This window comes from Varanus komodoensis, unplaced genomic scaffold (assembly GCF_004798865.1).
Source record: "Varanus komodoensis strain SLA01 unplaced genomic scaffold, ASM479886v1 scaffold124, whole genome shotgun sequence".
NCBI lineage: Eukaryota > Metazoa > Chordata > Lepidosauria > Squamata > Varanidae > Varanus > Varanus komodoensis.
In genome coordinates, this window is record NW_025335359.1 from 99,875 (window position 1) to 120,644 (window position 20,770).

The following is a 20,770-nucleotide window of genomic DNA, read 5'->3' on the forward strand; positions in this document are numbered from 1 at the left end:
CACGCTCACTAAGTTTGGGCATAGCAAACACTTCAGAAGACCACAGCAGGATACCAAGGAGGTCTGACAGAAGCCAGTGGGAAGGTCCTTTGTGTCTGCTGAATGAAGGAGCAGGTCCAAGTTACTTGTTAGAGTAGTGGAGATGGTGGCACCTGCAGGCCAAGATTCCAAGTCCTTGCCTTGGAGATCTGACATTCCGGACTTCCTTTGTCCATTTTCTTGCTGTTGTGGTGTTGCTAGCTGTATTGTTTTTATTGCTCTGATGAATTGCCACGAGAGTCTGCAATACCTTTTTCTGGCTGCTACCCTTTCTTTACTTTTCTAGATCTCTGAGAACTTTTACTTTGACCTAAATTCAGAGCACATGAAGGGCCTCCTGCGAGCTCACAGTGCCCACCCTGCTATCTCCACACTGGCACGTTCAGCCATCTTTTCTCTCACTCATCCTTCTCCAGATGTATTTTTGGTGATCAAGGTGAGATCAAGATAGAACTTTAGAATTTACTCACATCATAGCTGTTCTAATACATGCTGTTGGGTGCTCTATGTTCTGTATGTGTGAAGGAAAATATTTTAAAGGTAGTAAAATGCAGCATCTTGAGAATCTTAGCTGTCCTTTTTAAAAGGCAAGTTTCTAGCCCTTACATCTATGAAGATAGTTTTGAAATAGTCTGGGTAACATCTAATCTCTGAAACTAGAGTAAGGATTGGTGAAATTTCCAGTAGTTTGAAGGATGGGACCTCAGTCTTCTTCCCATCTCCTGCACTTTCTGATGGCCAGCAGAAGCAGAATAAATTGCTCAAAATAAACAAGCATGCAAAAGCACTTGTCCCCTGGTTGTTTGTTAGAGTCTGGACTTCCATAGGATAATTCAGAATTCCAGTTCTGACCTTGGAAGCTTGCTCTGAGGTTGCAATTGGAATGGTGCACTTGGGGTTCCCTCAGACCAACATCACAGCCCACCCAGAAGGAAAGGTCTCTCTCATGACCTTGGTGATAGGCTTTTGGGAGTGGGGAAGGGGGCAAGGCTGGGGGAGGCAGGCTGGTCTGCATATTCAGTATCCTAGCAGCAGCTCAGCTGCCTCTTTTTGCTCTGAGGCCAAGCACTTATATGGCTGAACTTGCCTGAGTTTTGTTTGGAGGCAACCTTCACCTCTGTGTATGTCCTGCCATGCACAGGATGGCCATGCCACTCTGAGTTTGGAGGATTATGGGCAGCATTGTTGGACGGCACTGCCCATTATGTTTTAAAAGGGCACATTTGGGCTTTTCTTGGCTGAGTTTCTGATAATGCTGAGTAAGCTTAGCTCTGAGTGTAGGGCTCTTCTTTGCAGGCCCCGGTTCTTACATTCTGGCCATTCCTGACAGAGCAAAGACAGAACTTGAGACAGAGCTCACCACAGTCTTGATGTTCTTCTCAGGAACTTCAGGCCACTTTTTAGATTTCCTCCTCAGTAACCTGCTTTCCCTCTCCCTACACAGCTGGAGAAAGTGCTACAGCAAGGGGACATCAGTGAGTGCTGTGAGCCGTACATGGTCATGAAAGAAACAGATGCTCTGAAGGTAGATGGAGTTGGATGTAGAAGTGTGTATGGTCTCAGGGCATTGGACTCATCTGTTAATTCCCTGGGTGACCTGGAGTGAGTTATTCCTCTCACCATCCTCACCGTCTGCCTTGCAGAATTGAATTACGGCAGAAACAGGTAAAGGATGAACAATTACATTCTGTTTCAGTGATGATATTTTCTCCTTGGGCTTCCAGAACAAGGAGAAGCTGGAGAAGCTGCGGCTGGCAGGAGAGCAAATCTGCACCCGCCTGGGCCGGTACCGCATGCCATTTGCCTGGACTGCCATCCACCTCATGAATATAATCAACAGTACTGGTATGCTTGAGAGGGATGCTTCAGACTCTGAGAGTGGTAAGTGTACTGCTGTGCCAATATAAGTAAGTACTCTGGGGTTCACCCCCACCCCACATCCCCACTCAGCTGCGCATCAGCAAATAAGTGATTTGAAGCTGGCCCACAGTAGATTAGCAGTAACACCAACACAGTTTTGCAGTCATATTTACACAACCTAAGCCTCGCCATATGGAGATGCTGAGTGATGTCCTTCGCAGTGGAGACTGAGCCAAAGGCAGCTGCAGCTTCTGTGTTATAGACTCATACAGCTGCAATGGACTGTTTGGCCATCATGTCTGACCTCCGGCTCAGTGCTGCAGTCTACTTTAAAGCATCCCTGGGAGACGACTTCCAGTCTTTGCTTGAACACATCCAGCAACTGAGAGCCCACCACCTCCCTAGCCAGGTGATGCCATGGTCTGACTGCTCTGACTATTAGGAAACTTTTCCTGAAATTCAGTCAAAATTTCCCTTTCTGCAATTAAAGCCTGTTAGTTTGTGTCCTACAGTGTTGGAAGATAGTGTTTGCAGCCATTTGGGCACTTGAAAAGTGCTGTCACGTCCCTCTTTCCTGTCTCAAGGCTTAAACATTCCCAGTTCCTTCAGCCTTTCCTCATAGGGTTTGGTTTCTAGTCCCTTAATCCTCTATGATGCTTTTCCTCATTCCTGTTTTTCTTAAACCATCTTAAAGTGTTTTGTTGAGAACTGGACACCATATTCAGGGTGAGGTATGATCAGTGCAGAGGAGATTGGAACAGCAAAATCCCTTCACACATAATGTTGTGAAGCAAGGTATCTCCCACCTTATACCTGTCTATTTTATTTCTTTTTTTTAAATGATGAACTTTACACTTGTCTTTGAATCTCATGCTGTTTTCTTCTCTAACCTGTTGAGATTTCTAACCTATTGCTTTTATATGAATTATTCCACTAAGTGCTGTGTTACTTTAAATTTTAATAAGCATTTCTTCCACCTCCTCCTCCAAGTCATAAAAAAGATGTTGTGGAGGACAGAGCCTAGCTGTGAGTCCTTCAGTACCCCACTTGATACTGCCCTCTACTGGTTGAGGAACACTTCGATACTGTTCTCCAGCCAGCTGTCCATCCACCTAATAATAGTGCTGTTTGGCTAACTCTTAACTAGCTTGTTGATCAGGGTATCATAGGGCACTTTGTCATATGCCAAGCTGAAGTCAAGATAAATTACATCCATAACACTTTCAAGATCTAAGGAAGTTAAGTGATTGACAAATAAAGTAAGACGAGTCTGTCAGGACTTGTTCTTAAAAAATCCAAGCTGTTTTTGGGTAATCACTGCATTCATGCCAAGGTGTCTTAACTGTGTGCTTTATAATTTGCATGCTGATGTCAGAGTGACTGGTCTAGAATTCCCTAGATCATCCTTTTCCCCCTTTGTTTGAAGACAGTGACTTCTGTATTTTTAGTTGTCTTCTCTCGCCACACCTTCCCTTTTTTCATGGCTCCTTTACTGCTATAGTTACTTTGCCTCCCTGTTAGTTCTAACTCATTCCCTCAATTTAAGGTTTGAGGGAAAAATGGAGGGGAAATTTGCACATCTACAGCAAGAATGTTCTGAGAGAGCTGCAAAAAGCAAGGAGAGTTAATATCTTTTTCGAAGTGTGTGTGTATGTGTTTGTTTATTCATTCATTCATTCTGGAGCATTTTATTCCATCTTTTGCAAAAGTATCAGGATGCTCAGTAGCTGGAGACTTGGGAAAGTGTTGAAACGATAGAGATCCTCTCTGCTGTCAGTTCAGCAGTTGCAAACAAGATAATTATATTGCTATGGGAAATATAGTATTTTCCCACCATTTTGGTGCCCTTTCTTTTGCCACTTTCTCCCTTTACTGGTGCTTTTCAGTTGCTCCCTGACAAATCTGTGCAAATTACTCTATATGCAGTCTGACCTTGTCAGTTTCTTTATCTGTTTCCTCCAATGTTCTGGTACTTCACTTTTCTCTAGGATTTTTCAAAGATAATAAATAGTACGCTCAAAGATCCTTTTAACTCTTTCAGCATCCTAGAGTAGATTTCACCAGGACCGTTGGTGGAGTCCAACCCTTTTCATAGTCCCTGAATATAACCCCTGAGTGTGTGTGTCTGTGCACCCATGCCTCTCCTAGTGAACACATCTTCCTCATTTCTAGATCGCAAAGGCACCTGGAATGAGCGCAAGAGAAAAGCGTATGAGCGTATGAGTGTTGGAGAAGAAATGTGCGGCTTCAGCAACTTCCGCCCAGCTACCCTCACAGTCACCAACTTCTTCAAGCAGGTGAGAGGCTAGGGACATGTGATGGGTTAAACTGAACCATAACATCCTTCTCTTCTAGTTTTACTCTTTCAAAGATGGAAGGAGGACAGCTGTCCTTAAGAATGCAACTGTAGGAGCAGAGAGTTGTCAGTATTATTACACTGCATTTATATCCCATCTTTTTTCCTCTTTCAAGGAACCCAGGGTGAAGCTGTAATTCTTCCTCCTGTCCTTTCCCACCCCCAGCCCCAATGCTGGTATACTTATTTAGGAGAGGGGTATGGTCTAAAGCTGAATGCTGGTCTCCAGTCCATTCCCAAATTGCTGGGTGGAGTCCCCCAGCAGAAAGCCTATAGGGCCTTTCTCCCTAGCTGTGAGATTCCAAAGCTCTTTGCACCAGAGTTTTCAGTGGGTGTTCGGAATGTGTATGTTCCAACAAAACTTCAGTGGTTTGGCATAATCAGCTTGCAGTCCATGGATTTGACTAGAAGCAGCATAGGTGCATATTAACAACCTGTACGTGTCAGCCTTAACAATATGTTTTTGGCTGGAAGTTAAAATGTTCTTAAAATGCTACCGTGAACTATCTCACTGGTGTATCTACTGAGCAGAATAGGCACTCAGATTCCTTTTAGTTTTGACTGAAGTAGCATCTGCTTGGTTGCTGGAATGTTTTTTCAAGGAATGCTAGCTTCTCTCCATCTGGGCCCACTGTCAGAAAACCCAAACTAGCACATGCTTTTCAAAAGTAAGTTTAATTCATGGTAACTCTCTTCCATCTTGGTTATGGCCATCTGACTCAGACTCAGACTAGAATTAGAATTTTGGAAGCAGTGAAAGTCTATCCAGGCCACAGAGTAGCCAGTATGCCATAGACATGTGCGTGTAAAACATACAGCAATAACTCTAGCAAGAAAAGCCAAGCTTCAGGCAAGAAAGGAAATAGAAATCCTCCAGGAGCTCCTCCGGGGGAGGGGGGGATCCTTTCTTGTCCAAAACACAGCATTTGATCTGCCTTGTAAGGTGGGGAAAAAATCACATGCCCTTCTATATCTTCCAAAAGTTGTATTTCCTAAAGTGTCCTGCTTTCTCTTTTGGTCTTTCAGAGCTAGAGTTCTGTGCCATCAGCTGGGACTCCGTTTGGTAGATATAAGGAGATCTTTGAGCCTAGCATGCCCGGCTGCCATGGAAATGAGGCTTCAGGGCTTTACAAGGGCAGGCAGGGTACTGAGGTGTAATGCTGCACCTGCTGAGGCACTCACAGAGGTCTTTGTTCCCAGGGTCTGTGGTTACCACTCTCTGACTCTAGGTCAATCACTTTCTCTCTTTCCCTTCTTTCCCCTTTTCCCCACATCCTCTTTTTCAGGAAGGTGATCGCCTCAGTGATGAGGACCTGTACAAGTTTCTGGCAGATATGAGGCGGCCGTCGTCTGTACTTAGGAGGCTCCGTCCTGTTACAGGTAAGATGGGCACCCATATTCCAATCTCATCCAGTTCAGTGGCATTGCTTCTTGCTGTGAAGTGGGAAATTTGAAGGAGCAGCCATGTTAGTCTGTGGCAGTAAGACCAACAGCCACTCCTGCATCATCCACAAAGAGTAAAGCATTTCTTTTGTGTCGGCTTGTGTAGGCAGATACTTGGTCAGGAACATAGAATGGTTGTGTGTGTACAAGCATGCATAGGTGTGAGTGCATGTGTTTTCTGAGACTAGAGAGAAAAGAAACAACAGTTCTTCATGCCCATTGTGCATCACAAATATGGGCTTCTTTCTGTGTGTGCAAAGTCTAGAGCAGGAAAAAAAACTTCAGTAGCTCAGCGTGTCAGAGTGGGAGTCCCTCCCCTTCTGGTCCCCATGTATGTGAGAGGAGGAACTCCTGCCCAGTCCCTCAGTTCCTTTTTGACCTCCATTGAGTAGACTGGGAATCCTTTGCTCTTGCTCAGCTTTCACTAAATATACTGTATTCTTTTGCTGCCTTCACCTGCTATCACCCAGTGCTTCTCAACTAAACCCATTTTTTCACTCTATCCTGAAAGAGTGAGTCTTCTCAATTTTTTTCCCTACCTAGCTTTCCTTGGTGTAGGCCTGAATGAACCACAGCTGGAACAGTCGCATGCAAAGGCAGGCAAATCTGACTGTGGATACCATGACAATCATGAGTCCCAGTGGTCCCTGATCTCTATTTTTAGGTCTTGGAGAGCAGGTGCTTTTTGGTCTGGCAGGAACACTTCGGCCATTGTCAAGTCCAGGCAGGTTCCTATGAATGGGACTGGGAGGGGAAGAAAACAGATTTTTCATGATTGATTAGAAATCCAAGTTCCTGCAGAAATGCACAGGTGGTGTGTACTTTGGTGTAGGAGCCTCAGTCCTGGGGGTGGGGGGGTGGGCACCAGGAGCCAGTCGTCATGGTATGGATAGACCTGGACTCCTTGCAGACTGAGGTGGGCGCAGACCACTGCCATGCATTTGATGAAGAGTTGGGGGCAGTAGAGAGGTTAAATGGGAGGACCAAAATCTGGAAGGTCTCTTCCCTGATTTGGAAGAGGAAGTGTCTTTCTCTTTGTGTCTCCCCTTCTACCCCCAGGATCTCACACAGGGGTTCCACAACTCCCCACTCCTCAACTACCTATGCTTAATGGTTTATGCCTGTCTGGACATTGTACATTCTGTGTGCAATACCTTCTTTTTTTTCTGAAATACAGCCCAACTCAAGATTGACATTTCACCGGTGCCAGAGAGCCCCCTTTACTGCCTGTCTCCTGAACTGTTGCATGTCCATCCCTACCCTGACCTCCGTGTCCGGCCTACCAAGGAGATCCTTGAGTTCCCAGTCAGGGAGGTCTACACACCTCATACAACTTATAGGTTGGTACAGGCTTAAAGCTGTTTTCCTGGTCAACAAAGGTTAAAGTTGCTCCATTTCGTGGCCTTATTGTGTTGAAGTTTCCTGCCTTAGCTCTGCCCCTTCCTTGTGATTCTGTGCTACTGATGTCCTCTGTGTGTTTTGAAGTGGCAGAAACAAAGGATGTAGCTGCAGGTGGTCCTCCGCATTCCTGGGAGAAGGGCCCTTATCCCAGCCCACAGCAGGCTTGAGCCAGGGCCTCTGGCTGCCCCCCTCTCATCTGATAGGTGATTGATCTGTGTTTAAGAACCTCCCCAAGGGGCACTTCAGCCCTCTTGCCTTGCCTGTTCTGGGAGCCAGAGCAGCTGTTCTGTCTGCTGAGCTATTTGCTGTTCTTGCTCCTGAGTTGCTTCCAGCAGGGGCCAGATGGCAAGATTCTCATGTATCCCTAGGGCAGAAAAAATTCTAGTTTACAGAGGAGGTGCTCCCAAACTGGGGTGTGTTCCTCTCTTTCTTGCTGGTGGTTTCTGATTCTTCAGACTCCTTTAATCCCAGTGCAAAACCCTAGAGAATTCTCACCTCTGACCCCTTCATTGCATACTCTGGACTTTCTCTCCCTATACCAACCTCCTGAAACCCCATTTTTGCCTTTCCATGTGGAAGGCAGGCCCTCTTCAAAGGGTCTTAAGTGCCATGCCGATGTGTTTTTCTAATTGTGCTTATCAGGGCCTTGCAACAGCCTATGAAGAGAGGAACAGAGACTTGCTGCAGCACTGACCAGTGCCTTCTGTATGGGCCATCTGTTTTCCAGGAAGAGCAGTGTGGTGATCTCTTTAACCCAGGCAGGATGGTTATCAGAGCCAGGAGGAGCTAGCAGTGGGGAAGTCTTGGCATCAAACATGTGCCTAGCAACACTGATGTGCTGAGCAACAACAGCTGTAATCCTTGCCCTGCGGCCCCTGCTGCTCATGTTGTTAAAGCAGACAGGGTCTTAAAAGAGATTTGGATAAGCCGAAAACAAGCTTATGAGATTAAATGGGTTGGGATCTGCCTTGATTTTTCAGAGCAATGAGAATCCTGCTGCTGAGGTTCCAAGTGGCAGTGCATAGGCTTCTGAGAGGCCTGACCAGGGATACTGTGTCATGAATCATGGTGTGTGATCTCACCTGTGGGACCATGATCAAGATGTGCAGCAGTAGCTGCAACAGCACTCACAGCTGAGAAGAGATGCTGGTGCAGCTTGCCTTACTCTGGCCTGGATGCAAAATTTGTTGGGGAAGGGGGATCATCTCGGAGAGGAGGCCAGTGTTATGCAACCCCATTCTTCTCTGGTTTGATATAAAACCTGAGCTGGAGAGGAATTCTTGATTTTAACTCCCTCTCTCCACCCCCAATCTGATAGCTTCAGAATGCAGTCAGGAGTTTTTCAAAGTCTGCATGATCCTCAGCTCTGAAAGGCAGCTTTATACAGCTGATTCTCCCTGGTGGAAAGAATCCCCTCTTTCTCTTTATGTCACTGACTGTCTTCCACAGCAGGCGAGAAAACATTCTTCCCATCCCCTCAGGCACACTGTTCCTCAGGCATGACTCCCTACCCCCAGCACCTGCCAAGGTTTTCCTTCTCTTGCAGGAACTTGCTCTATGTTTATCCTCAAAGTCTGAACTTCAGCAGCCGTCAGGGGTCAGTGCGGAACATTGCTGTGAAGCTGCAGTTCATGGCTGGAGAGGACCTTGGCCACACCATGCCGGTGAGTGAGGCAAACTGTTGGCGGTTTCCTCAGGTTTTCTGAGGCTTCATAGGAATTGTGGAGCAGCAGGGAATCCTTGGGAGGCACAGCTTCATCTGGGTGTGGAAGGGGAAATGATTTAGGGTGCTGTTTCCAGGCAATCCGTAGATATGGTCCCCTCTAATATTCCCTGCCACTGCCCTACACTCCATCCAATAGCAAGAGAAATGAAACATGGACCCAGAACAGCTTCAGGTAAGAAAAGAAGAACACAGTGTGAACTGAGCACAGAAGAGGCATCAAAGAACATGGGCTTCATGTTACTTTGGATCCTGTGGGCTTCAATTACATACTTTCTGCCCTCAGGACCCTCCTTCAGCTTCCCCCGGTTCACAGCATCCTTCTGAGGTTGGCCCCCACTCTGTTTCTTCAGAACTGAGGCTGAGAAGTAACCACTCACCTGTGGCTTTGTAACAAATCCCAAGTCAGTCTAGAGTTCTGTCCAGAAGATTATGAAACGTGCAGTATAATTTTCAGTACTATTTGTTCATGTCTCCTAAAGGGGGAAGGTGCAGTTTACTGGTTTTGCTTGCTTTGGGAAGAAAGTGGTGGAGTAGGGAAGCTTATAAAAGCTATCAGTGGCATCTGAACAGTTAACCTACAAAGAAGAGTTGTGGTTTTTGCTGGTGGTACACAGGGTGGGAATTAGTACGCACTGAATTGATAATCTAAACATTAATCATAGTTAAGGTGGGAAAGGGAAAGTCACAGATCAGGCAGGGGTCTCTTCTCCCTTCCCTAAGAGGACAGTGCTAGTGCAGAAATACAAGGCATTGCTGGAAGTATTTGTAGGCAAGTATTGATAATTGTGTAGCCTTTCCAGGTGCCCTTTCACTGGCATTTCTTTGGTCTCTCTCCCCCTCTGGACAGCTGGACTTGATTCTCCCTGTCTCTGACCAATGCCGTTTCTGTCCTTCCTAATGCCCCAGGTCATCTTTGGAAAATCAAGTTGCAGTGAATTTGCAAAAGAGGCCTACACAGCTGTTGTGTATCATAACAAGTGAGTCTTTAGCAATGAGAGTGATGACACAAGATGGTTGCTGCAAAGCATGCACAGCTGGTCCAGAGTTTCCTGGAACAAGGTCTGCTGCACAGAAAGTGGGCTGTGATCTCTCTTGCAGTTTCCCTCCTGCAGGGGTGGGCAACCCACAAGCCATGTGTGCTCCTTGGAGGCTGGCTGTGTGGTCAGCTGTTCTTCCCCATGCTGCTGTCTTCGGCTGATTCTTCAGGGAAATAGAGATGACCCAGTTTTCTATACCAATCCTGAACAAGTGCATAGAAGCTTTAATTTCTGCCCTGATTCTGATCACATGTGGGTGTATGTGCATGAAGTTAATACTTCTGTCTCCCTCACAGCAATTAATTGATTGTGTGTGTGTGTGTGTGAGAGAGAGAGAGAGAGAGAGAGAGGTTCTGATTCTTGTTGTCTCCTAAAAGTTAGAATTAATGTGATGCTTTATTTTATGTGATATGTTTGAATATCTGTGGGATGCTGGGGATTTTGCAGACTATTGCAGCATCTTTTGCCTATCCACAGGTCCCCTGAGTTTTATGAGGAGTTCAAGCTGAAGATCCCAGCCAATCTGACAGACAACCACCACCTGCTGTTCACCTTTTACCATATCAGCTGTCAGCAGAAGCAGAACACACCTCTGGAAACCCCTGTTGGCTACACAGTGAGCATGCACAGAATTGGTGGCAATCAAGTACTTGGAAGCGCAGAGCACATGCTGCTTTACATGCAAATGAGCCCAGCTGGAAATGCCAGTGTCTTGTATGACATCAGATATGTGATAACAGGACTGGGAAGGACTGTCGTAAGACTGTGGAACAGAACTGCTACTTGGCTTAGATAGTCCTGGGCTGGATGACATTGTGCCCGGTTTGCATGATCAACAGAGGCCACCATGGCTTAGTTCCATCACAGTGAGTCGCAGCACATGCTGATGGTCATTTTGAGTACTGAAGCCATAATGGGCAGACACCACAGGGTGTTGTATCATCCGAACCTGGTGAGGATGTGTTGTTGGTGTTGCTGTAAAACACCCATGGGCTGTTGTGGTGGCTTGTTAATCATGCTAACAACCTATCCTTGCTGAGTTTGGATGGTACAGTAAGCCATGGAGACTGCCCACTTCAGTGTGTATATTCAGAATGGCTGTCAGCCCACACTGCACTCCACCATGGCTTGTATAGGTTGGGGAAGCTGTCATTCTCCAGATGATGGACTTTCATCCCATCCGTCAACCCCAGCCCACCCATTATCCCCAGCTCACCTGGTTAACAGTAAGGAATTATGGAATTGGAGTCAAACTACTGCTGGATGCCCATGGGTTCTTTATCCAGTTCATCCGTCCAATTTGCCTTTCTTAGTATCCCTTTCCAGCTGCTATGAGGGATGGTTAAATCACTTTTGCACTCTGTAGTCACCTTGAATATTGAAGACAGAAAGCTGAATAAATAATACTAGAAGTTCTCCTCTGTGGGCAGTATCTGATTTCTCTCTTCCTTGTCCAGTAAACTGTTTGGGGCAGGGTGGGAGGCTGTACTGCTGCAATGGAGCCATATGATCATCCTTCGGCTCTTCATTCTGGCTGATCTCTCTCTCTCTTTCTCTCTAGTGGATCCCCCTCATGCAACATGGGCGGTTGAGAACAGGCCAGTTTTGCCTTCCTGTATCAATTGACAAGCCGCCACCCAGCTACTCTGTACTCACCCCTGATGTAAGTGGCAGCTATAATTCAGATAGTGCTTTTTACAGCCATCCTGATCACCTGAATTGCTGGAGCTGGCCAGTCAGCATCCCCAAACTGGCTGAGGCTGTTCTGCGTATGGGACAAACTCTCAGTTCCCCGCAAATGGCTACTCCAGGTAGATACTTGTCGGGGATATTTGGATTCCTGTAGGAGATATATTTATGAGGATACTTCCGCACAAAAGGACACTTCAGTTGGTGCAAAATAGAGCTGGCAGGTTATGGACTAGTACAGGCAGACATGAACTTATAATGCTAGTCCTGTACCATTGTCACTGGCTACCAGTTAAAGTTCAGGCCTTATTTAAAGTGCTGACAACGAGACGGTTTAGGGTCTGGTATCTAAAGGAACATCTCCTTCCATATACACCTGCCTGGACCATGAGATCATTGGTGGAAGTCCTTCTCTGAGAGCCCTTCAAGTAAGGAGGGCTGTTACTCAGGAAGGGCCTTTGCAGTGATATGCTCCTGAGGGAGGTTTGCCTGGCACCGACTCTTTCTTCATTCCGGTGCCAGGCTAAAACCTTTTAATTTTCCCAGTTTTTTTAATTGTTAGTGTGTATGCATGCACATAGTTGAATTGAAATACGGTAACAATCTGTAGTATGACATTTGCTGAAAGGGTGGTGCTAATCAAATTAATGCTAGTGTCACCATGCAAGAGTTTTCAATACAGTTTTTTCTTTCTTAAAATATGTATAAAATTTTTTTGGCATCCCCTTGTGTGTGTGTGTAATTAAGTACTGTTCACCTAGTTCTAATGTTCTTTTAATTTTCTTGTACACCATCCTGAGATGGTATAGCAACACTTAGAAGGCACTTGTTATTCTATGACACTGTTGGGATGTATTGGCTGTCTTACTAAACTTGCACACACAGTAATCCATACTCCTCTGAAATGGGTTTGGGCTCTTTCCGTGTGCTTGCAGTCTCTCTTTCTGTCAGACTTACTTTCTATAAATTCCTTGCATTTTATGTAGAAACCATGGCCAGAAATTCTATGGCCAGGAATCGTGGATGCTGCTCCCTGCTGCTTTCCTTTTTAAAGAAAGCAGTGATCTCACAGTGAGCGTGGTCATGGGACAAAGCTGTGAAGCTGCTCACAGGTGACATTCACACCTCCATCTGATGCCAAGCTTTGACAGGCCAAGCATGCCATGGAGCCATTAAAAAGTATACTATACGGTATTGCAAATACTCAAGAAAATAATGTGCTACAAACATTAAGCAGCACAGACATAAAAGCTGTTCATGTCTGGTACCGGTAGTAACATTGGTGACAGTGCATTTTTTTGTATTGCTTCTCTGAAGGTGCAGCTGCCCGGCATGAAGTGGGTGGATAGCCACAAGGGCGTCTTCAGTGTGGAGGTGCTGGCCGTCTCTTCTGTCCACACTCAGGTAGGAGGAAGAGGAAGTGGCCCTGGGTATGGTGGCACTTGCATGTTTTGAGCCAACAATGCAGTCGCCAAGAGGGTAAATGCCATTTTGGGATGTATCAACAGAAGTATTACTTCCAAATCACAAGAAGTAGTAGTTCCCCTATACTCCTCACTCATCAGACCTCATCTGGAATACTGTGTCCAGTTTTGGGCAATGAGATTTAAGAAAGATGCAGGTAAATTAGAAAGGGTCCAGAGGAGGGCAACAAAAATGATCCAGGGTTTTGAAACACTGCCCTTTGAGGAGAGACTGAGAGAACTGGGCATGTTCAGCCTTGAGAAGAGAAGACTGAGGGGGGACATGATATCCCTCTGTAAGTACCTCAAAGGCTCTCACGAAGAGGAAGGTCAGGATCTCTTCTCACTGATACCAGAGTGTAGGGCACGGAATAATCAATTCAAGCTGTGACCACCAAGATTCAGGCTAGATACGAGAAAAAGCTTCCTTACTGTCAGAGCAATATGACAATGGAACGAGCTGCTTAGAGAGACATTCAAGGTGAAACTGGACAGGCATCTGAGTGGGATGGTGTAAACTGGTGTCCTGCAACAGCAGGGGATTGGGCCTAATGGCCTTCATGGGCCCTTCCAATTCTACTATTCTATGATTCTATGTTGAAAGAATTGCACTCATTTCACATGCTAGCAAAGTTATACTCAAAATCCTACAAGCTAGGCTCCAGCAGTATGTGGACCGAGAACTACCAGCAGTACAGGCAGGGTTTCAAAGAGGCAGGGAAACTAGAGATCAAATTGCCAACATACGCTGGATCATGGAGAAAGCTAGGGAGTTCCAGAAAAAAATCTGCTTCTGCTTCATTGACTATGCTAAAGCCTTTGATTGTGTGGATCAAATTGTGGCAAGTTCTTAGAGATAGGAGGTCCCAGACCATCTTTGTCTCTTGAGAAACCTGTATTTGGGTCAAGAAGCAGCAGTGAGAACTGGACATGGAACCACTGATTGGTTCAAAATTAAGAAAGGAGTATGGTAAGGTTGTATATTGTAAGCCGGCCCGAGGCTTCGGTGAATGGGGCGGCATAAAAATGTTTTAATAAATAAATAAAATAAAATATTGTTGCCCTGCCTATTTAATTTATATGCAGAGCACATCATGCAAAAGGCGGGGCTAGATGAATCACAAATTGGAATTAAGATTGCCTGGAGAAATATCAACAACCTCAGATATGCAGATGATACCACTCCAATGTTAGAAGGTGAAGAGGAACTAAAGAGCCTCTTGATGCAAGTGAAAGAGGAGAGTGCAAAAGTGGGCTTGAAACTCAACATTAAGAAAACTAAGATCATGGCATCTGGTCCTATCACTTCCTGGCAAATAGATGGGGAAGAAATGGAGGTAGTGACAGAATTTACTTTCCTGGGCTCCAAGATCACTGTAGACGGTGATTGCAGCAAAGAAATTAAAAGACGCTTGCTCCTTGAGAGGAAAGCTATGGCAAATCTAGACAGCATACTAAAAAGCAGAGACATCACCCTGCCAAAAAAAGTTTATATAGTCAAGGCTATGGTTTTCCAGTCGCAATGTATGGCTGTGAAAGTTGGACCATAAGGAAGGCTGAGTGCCGAAGAACTGAGGCCTTTGAATTGTGGTGCTGGAGAAGACTCCTGCGAGTCCCTTGAACTGCAAGGAGATCAATCCAGTCAGTCCTAGAGGAGATCAACCCTGACTGCTCTTTAGAAGGCCAGATGCTGGAGATGAAACTCAAATACTTTAGCCACCTAATGAGAAGAAAGGACTCACTGGAGAAGAGCCTAATGCTGGGAACAATTGATGGGAAAAGAAGAAGGGGGTGGCAGAGGTTGAGGTGGCTAGATTGTCTGAAGCAGTCGGTGTGAGCTTAAGTGGACTCCAAGGGTTGGTGGAGGACAGGAGAGCATGGAGGAGTGTTATCCATGGGGTCACGATAGGTCGGACACGACTTCGTTAAACAGCAGCAACAAATGTTGCAAGAACCTGAATGCAGTCCAGAAATGGTGTGCAATCCCTGAAGTTGCATCTCTTTTGGAGGCTTTGCTTCTGCATCAGTCATTCTTTCCCAAGTTAGTTAAAGCCTGAAGAAGACCCTTGGCTCATCTTCTAGGCATTATGCTGGTGCAAACGCCATTTACACCTACACAATCAGTTATTTTTCTAAGCTGCAAATCTGACCACTCCTATTGCAACCTGTGAAATCAAAAAAATATCCAGTTGATATTCCTGATTATTCTGCTATCAAAATCTGTATCAAAAATCAGGCCTATATCAAAATCAGGCCTGATGGAAGACCATACTTTTGAACTATCCTCCTCTGTGGGACCCAGAGTACTGAGCCAGACCAACTACTGATTGTGCTCAATTTGAAAGTCTTCAGATTCTCCTTATGGGAATTTTTCAATATCCCACAAAAGAATGTAAGAGCTGACCCTGTTCTTCCCCTTAATGTCTGATCTGTCTTTCCGTGTGCTCAGCTCAGCTGGCTGTTCAAATGAGAAAATGAGCACTTAAAATGGGTACAGAACCATGTTTGGGGGTCAAATTTGGCCCTCTTGTGTTCCAGTCAGGCCCCCTTTTCTTGATCAGTGACTGTTTAGCATTTTCCCAGTTTTTGTGCAATTTCTCCCATTCTAAAAGGTTGCATTGCCTCTCCTAAGGCTCAATTTCTGACAGTTAAGAGTTTTAAGATGCGAAAGGCTGGTTTTTCTATTGCTTTAGCCCTACCTTTTTTGCTCCTTTTGGTATTTCGCCCTTGACTGAAAGAGCTTGGTTGCTCCTTGGCTGGGTGACAACCATGGACAGCTCATCCTTTGTCCTGGCAGGACCCATTCCTGGACAGGTTCTTCACCTTGATCCATGTGCTGGAAGAATACAGCTTTCCCTTTCGACTCAAAGATGTGATCCTGACAGAGAACAACATAGAGTCTGAGCTGAAATCAAGTGTGGGCAACCTACGGGTGGCCAGCCTAGAGCCCCTGGTTGCCTTCAGTCACCAGATTCTCAACAAGCTCATCCAACTCATTGTGTACCCGCCTGTCATCGCTGGGCAGATTGGTAAGTGCTGTTGCTGCTGCTCTTCTGTCTTGTCCTCTGTGTTACAGCCACGCTAATTTTACCCTTCATTCCCTTTTGTTGAGTTGTTTTGTTTGGCTGTTACACAAGGTTTCTTCAAAACCTTAAATCCCAGTATTCTTACAGGTTGCAAAGAAGCATGAAGAAAGGCAGCCAGGTTCTCTGTTCTATACCTCTCTCTGTAGGGTCAGAATATGAGTTAGTAAATATGGTGTGAGAAGGAAGAGACATGGAAGGGTATGTGTGTGGAACAGGTCAACCTGCAGCCGAAAAGGGGACATAAAAGACCCTTGTTTTCAGCATCTGATTTTGGATCTAGGTCTATAGGTATATCTTGTTAAACAATGTGTATTACTTAAAAATGTAATACATGCAAAACACTAATAAATAATTCTACCTGGATTTCCAAAATAAGATAAAAGGAGAACAGTTCTGGAAATAAATGCTTTCTTAAGATAAAACTGAAAGGCAGCTATAATGTGTTAATTTCAAATCTGAAATAGCCTAAACTTTCTTCTAACTGACAGCTGTTTGTTACTTTTCCAGTGTTGTGATTTCTAAGGCAGCTGCCACATTTCAACCCAGCGTAAGATTTTCCCTTATGAATGAGGTCTTTGTTTCTCCCCATACAAATAATTTTGGATGAAGTGTTACAATTTCTTTAACTGATATTAATATAGTTCTTTTATTGCTGAAAATCCTATATATCAACCAACATTTTATAACTTATATTAACATTTCTCTGAATTTGTGTCATAAATATGCTATTTGTAATACAGTAAGATACCAGTGAGTCATAATTTTAACATAATTTACTTTTAGTCTTATACGATAAGACATGACAGGTTCTGTTTTCCAGAAATGTGCCCCAGTATAGATGTACATTTGGGAGTAAGTCCCAATGAGTTCAGTGGGGGTTTCATGTAGGATTGCAGCCTTGGGCATTAGCATGCCTTCTGGTGAAGCCAGCAAAGGTTAGAAGGTCACTTATTAGCAATAAAAGCATCTAGCATGCTAGAAGTAAGTTATTGTAGAGTAAGTGTAAATGATTAAGAAGTAATAGCAGCCTAAGTATGTTGGAAGAAGTTAGCAAAAGGGTTGATGTATTTCACACTAAAACAGGTTGGTCCCTTTTCATACCTCAAGGGTTGCATGAGGACATTATTATTATTATTATTATTATTATTATTATTATTATTATTATTATTATTACATTTCTATGCCACCCCTTGGAACCTGGAATTCCACACAAGGAATTAGATTTGCAAATCATTAAAGTGTTCACAATATATTTGTGAAAAACAATGTTTTATGGGCAGAGATCGCGGCCCAGGTCACAGGCAGCTCCTTCTCCAGTCACAACCCAACCACAATGACTGCTCCTCTGGGGTGGCTCATCCCTTTCTTCCCTGTTTCTCCTGCCCAGAATCCCTTCCGTGCAATCCCCCTGGCCCCGCCTTCCTTCTTGGAATCGGAGTGCTGAGCCTCCTGTACTTGAGCCAGCAAACTCTCCCCAGCGTGCCCCACCTGCTGCTGCTGATGAACACAGAGTCACTCAGCTCCTGGGCACCTTCGGACTTGTCAGCTGGAGCAGTGTGCACAGAGCATGCTGGGGTGAATACTTGCAAGGTGGCCAGATGAATGCTGTTTGAAAAGGCAGATAAAACTACTAAGGGTGCAATCTTAATGCCTCCCAATGCTGTCTGGGGACCCATAGGATTATTTGGAGTCAGCTTTGAGATCCTGCTGAGGGTCCTAAAGATCCAAGGAACCCCCGATTCACTTCACTCGCATCTGGTGCAGAAAGTACCATACTTGGAATCTCCCCAAGCTCACAAGGGCATCTCAGGAGCATTCTGTAGGCAGGGAGCAGAGGAGGCTGGGGCTAAAGCTTTAATTACTCTTTATTGGCACTCCACTCTTCCCTGAAAATGGCTGTGTAGATAAAAAGCAGGGTGCAAGGTGCAGCAAAGCTTCCTGCTGTGGCTCTTTTGGGGCATAGTATGACCATTAGCCTCTGGGTGGGTGATAAGATTGTGCTGGAAGTAAGCTAGACTTTAGAAGCAGGATACTCCAGAGGAAAATAACTTCCTTGTTTTAAGATAGGTAGTTGAGTTATATTTGATGGCATGAGCTCAAGGGAATGAAAATGGGTTGGCTTCAGAAAAGGTTGCTGTGAGTAGAACCCCAAAGCACAGCAAGAAACTAAAGCATAAAGTACTTTGCCTTGCAGAGAGAACCAGGGTATGGTTTCTCTTTATTGCTTAGATACGCTCCCACAAATGTATGAGGAAGAGGGGGAAAAATTCTTTTTGTTCACCTTTTAATACAAACCAATCTTGTGCAGATCTTAAACCAAAATGCAAGTATGCTTTGAGTTTCATACATCTTTGAATTTTGCAATGCACCTCTCCAGTGCAGAAATGCATACAAAAATGCACATGAGGGGAAAATGCTTGCAAGAAGTGCATGTTAGAGAAAATTGCTTTCAGAAATGTGCACAAATGTTCATGTGTTCAAGAGTATGCAAATCTTAGGAATGCATTTAAACACTGATGTATAAATGGGATAAGACAAACCTGAAAAATGCATCTGGTATAGAAAGCGAAACAGAAGTTTTCAGACCTTACACAGGCTAACATGCATTCCCAAGATGAGTAAGTTTTTCATCCTGATCCTCTTCCATAGCTTAGTGTCTCTGTGGCTTTGTCTGTGTTAAAAAGATTCATGCTTCTCTTGGTCATTCTTTCAGTGAACTTGGGTCGCGCTGCCTTTGAAGCCATTGCAGTGATGGTGAACCAGATCCACAAGAGCCTGGAGAACAACCAGGACCAGCATGGCCACAACCATCTGCTGGCTTCCTACATCTATTACGTTTTTCGTCTGCCTGTGGTGGAGCCAAGCTTTCCAGGTAGGACTGCATGCTAGCTGTTGGTGTGGGAGGGGGAGTGAGTGAATGAATGACTGACTGACCGATTGACTGCCTATTCCTTTGCCATGTTAGTTTGGATGCCATTTTCCTGGTTCAAGAGCTACATGATTTCCACAGGTGTTCAACAGAGGAGATGGTACATCAACAGCACAGAAGCTCCTGTGCCAACAGCAATATATCTTTGTATTGATAAAAATAGTGAATTAATTTGATAGATGCTATGTGGCCACTTTGAATTCTTGACGTTCATTGAAGACTCCATCTAGTCAATCAGTTAGGGACCAGCTGCTTAAGAACAAAGATTGTGGAGGGAGAAGTGGTTACATGCACTTGTTCTTTCTGGTTGGAATAAGTTCACTGATTTTGGAAGGTAAACTGATTGGGTTAATTAGAAAGCAGTTGTTCTTGTTGTTGAGCTTCAGTTGTGTCTGATTATAAGCAATCCTATGAGCCAAATCTCATCACACTTTTTGATCCATGCCAGCTTTCAGATGAACTATGCTCTGGCCCACATCCTCTTTGATGGAGTCTAACCACCTTGCTCTTTGGGGACCTGCTCTTTTTCTCTTGCCGCTGAGCATTCCAAGCATTATATCTTTTTCTAATGAGCTTGGTCACAATGTGGCCAAAATATATGAGTCTCAGCTTTGTTATTAAACCAGACCCCAACCAGGGGCGCATCTGGTTTAATATGCTCTAGCACCTGCTTGTTGGTGACACCCGCTGTCCATGGAATGCGCAGGAGCCTCCACCAACACCACAGTTCGAATGAGTCAGTTTTCTTCTTGTGTAGCTTTTTCATTGACCAACTTTCACAACCATAGGTTGCAATAGGAAAAATGATCACTCAGACCAGTCTGCACTTGGTTGCTAAGCTGATGCTCTTGTTTTTCCACACTCGATTCATGCTTGTCATTGCCATACAACCTAGTGAAATTTGTCACTTTATTTCTGTACTGCATTCACCACTGCAAGTAACCAGTGTTCCCCAGAAAGTGAATTCCTCTACACATTCAATTTCCACATTATCAACTGCTATTTTGATGACTTCTTTCTGTGCAGTTGCCAAGATCTTTGTGTTTTTGATGTTCAGATGGAGACCAAATTTCTCACTCTCTTCTTTGATTCTTTGGATCAATTGCTTTAGACCTTCCTGGGTTTCTGAGAGGAGGGTTGTGTCATCAGCATATTGAAGGTTGTTGATGTTTCTTCCTTGGATCTTTATCCCAACTTTTGATTCTTCAAGATCCACCTTCCTCATGATTACTTGAGCAGGCAAGTTGAACAGAAAAGGGGAGAGAACACATCTTTGTCGGACTCCTTGCTCAACCTTGAACATTTCAAACCTGCTCTTTATGTCAACTGCATACGTGTGTGAGATTTTGGTGGTGTCAAACTTCTTGGGTGGTGTTATCTTTTCAGTGTTACATAATTTCACTTGGAGTTTGGCCACCAATAATTCATGATCCAATTCGCAGTCGGCACCTGGATATTTCTTCACAGCACAGATTGAACTAGTCCAGCGATGGCTGCAAAGGACATAGTCTGTTTGATTTCTATGCAGCCCATTTGGTGAAGTCCACGTGTACAAGCGACATTTGTGCTGTTTGAAGCAGGTGTTCATAATTATAAAATAATTTTCATGGCAGAATTGTACCAAACGATCTCCTGCATCATTTCTGTCCCCTAGTCCAAAATCACCAGTGATGCCTGCCTCTGCTTGAGTGCTGACTTTTGCGCTGAAATCACCCATCATGTAAATAATGCCTTTTCCTGG

The 20,770-nt window shown here is 44.7% G+C and overlaps 1 protein-coding gene across 1 annotated transcript in view; it reads left to right on the forward strand.

The window, feature by feature from the left end:
* The window catches only part of DOCK6 (dedicator of cytokinesis 6), a 142,984-nt gene that overhangs the window by 57,022 nt on the left and 65,192 nt on the right, over positions 1 to 20,770 (forward strand). The window contains exons 9-21 of the mRNA XM_044422291.1: positions 326 to 475; positions 1,484 to 1,564; positions 1,764 to 1,920; positions 4,072 to 4,196; positions 5,542 to 5,635; positions 6,876 to 7,038; positions 8,646 to 8,763; positions 9,732 to 9,802; positions 10,340 to 10,478; positions 11,424 to 11,525; positions 12,869 to 12,955; positions 15,812 to 16,043; positions 18,814 to 18,980. Of these exons, the coding sequence (XP_044278226.1) occupies positions 326 to 475; positions 1,484 to 1,564; positions 1,764 to 1,920; positions 4,072 to 4,196; positions 5,542 to 5,635; positions 6,876 to 7,038; positions 8,646 to 8,763; positions 9,732 to 9,802; positions 10,340 to 10,478; positions 11,424 to 11,525; positions 12,869 to 12,955; positions 15,812 to 16,043; positions 18,814 to 18,980 (1,686 nt within the window). The remainder of the gene's footprint in view (positions 1 to 325; positions 476 to 1,483; positions 1,565 to 1,763; positions 1,921 to 4,071; positions 4,197 to 5,541; positions 5,636 to 6,875; positions 7,039 to 8,645; positions 8,764 to 9,731; positions 9,803 to 10,339; positions 10,479 to 11,423; positions 11,526 to 12,868; positions 12,956 to 15,811; positions 16,044 to 18,813; positions 18,981 to 20,770) is intronic.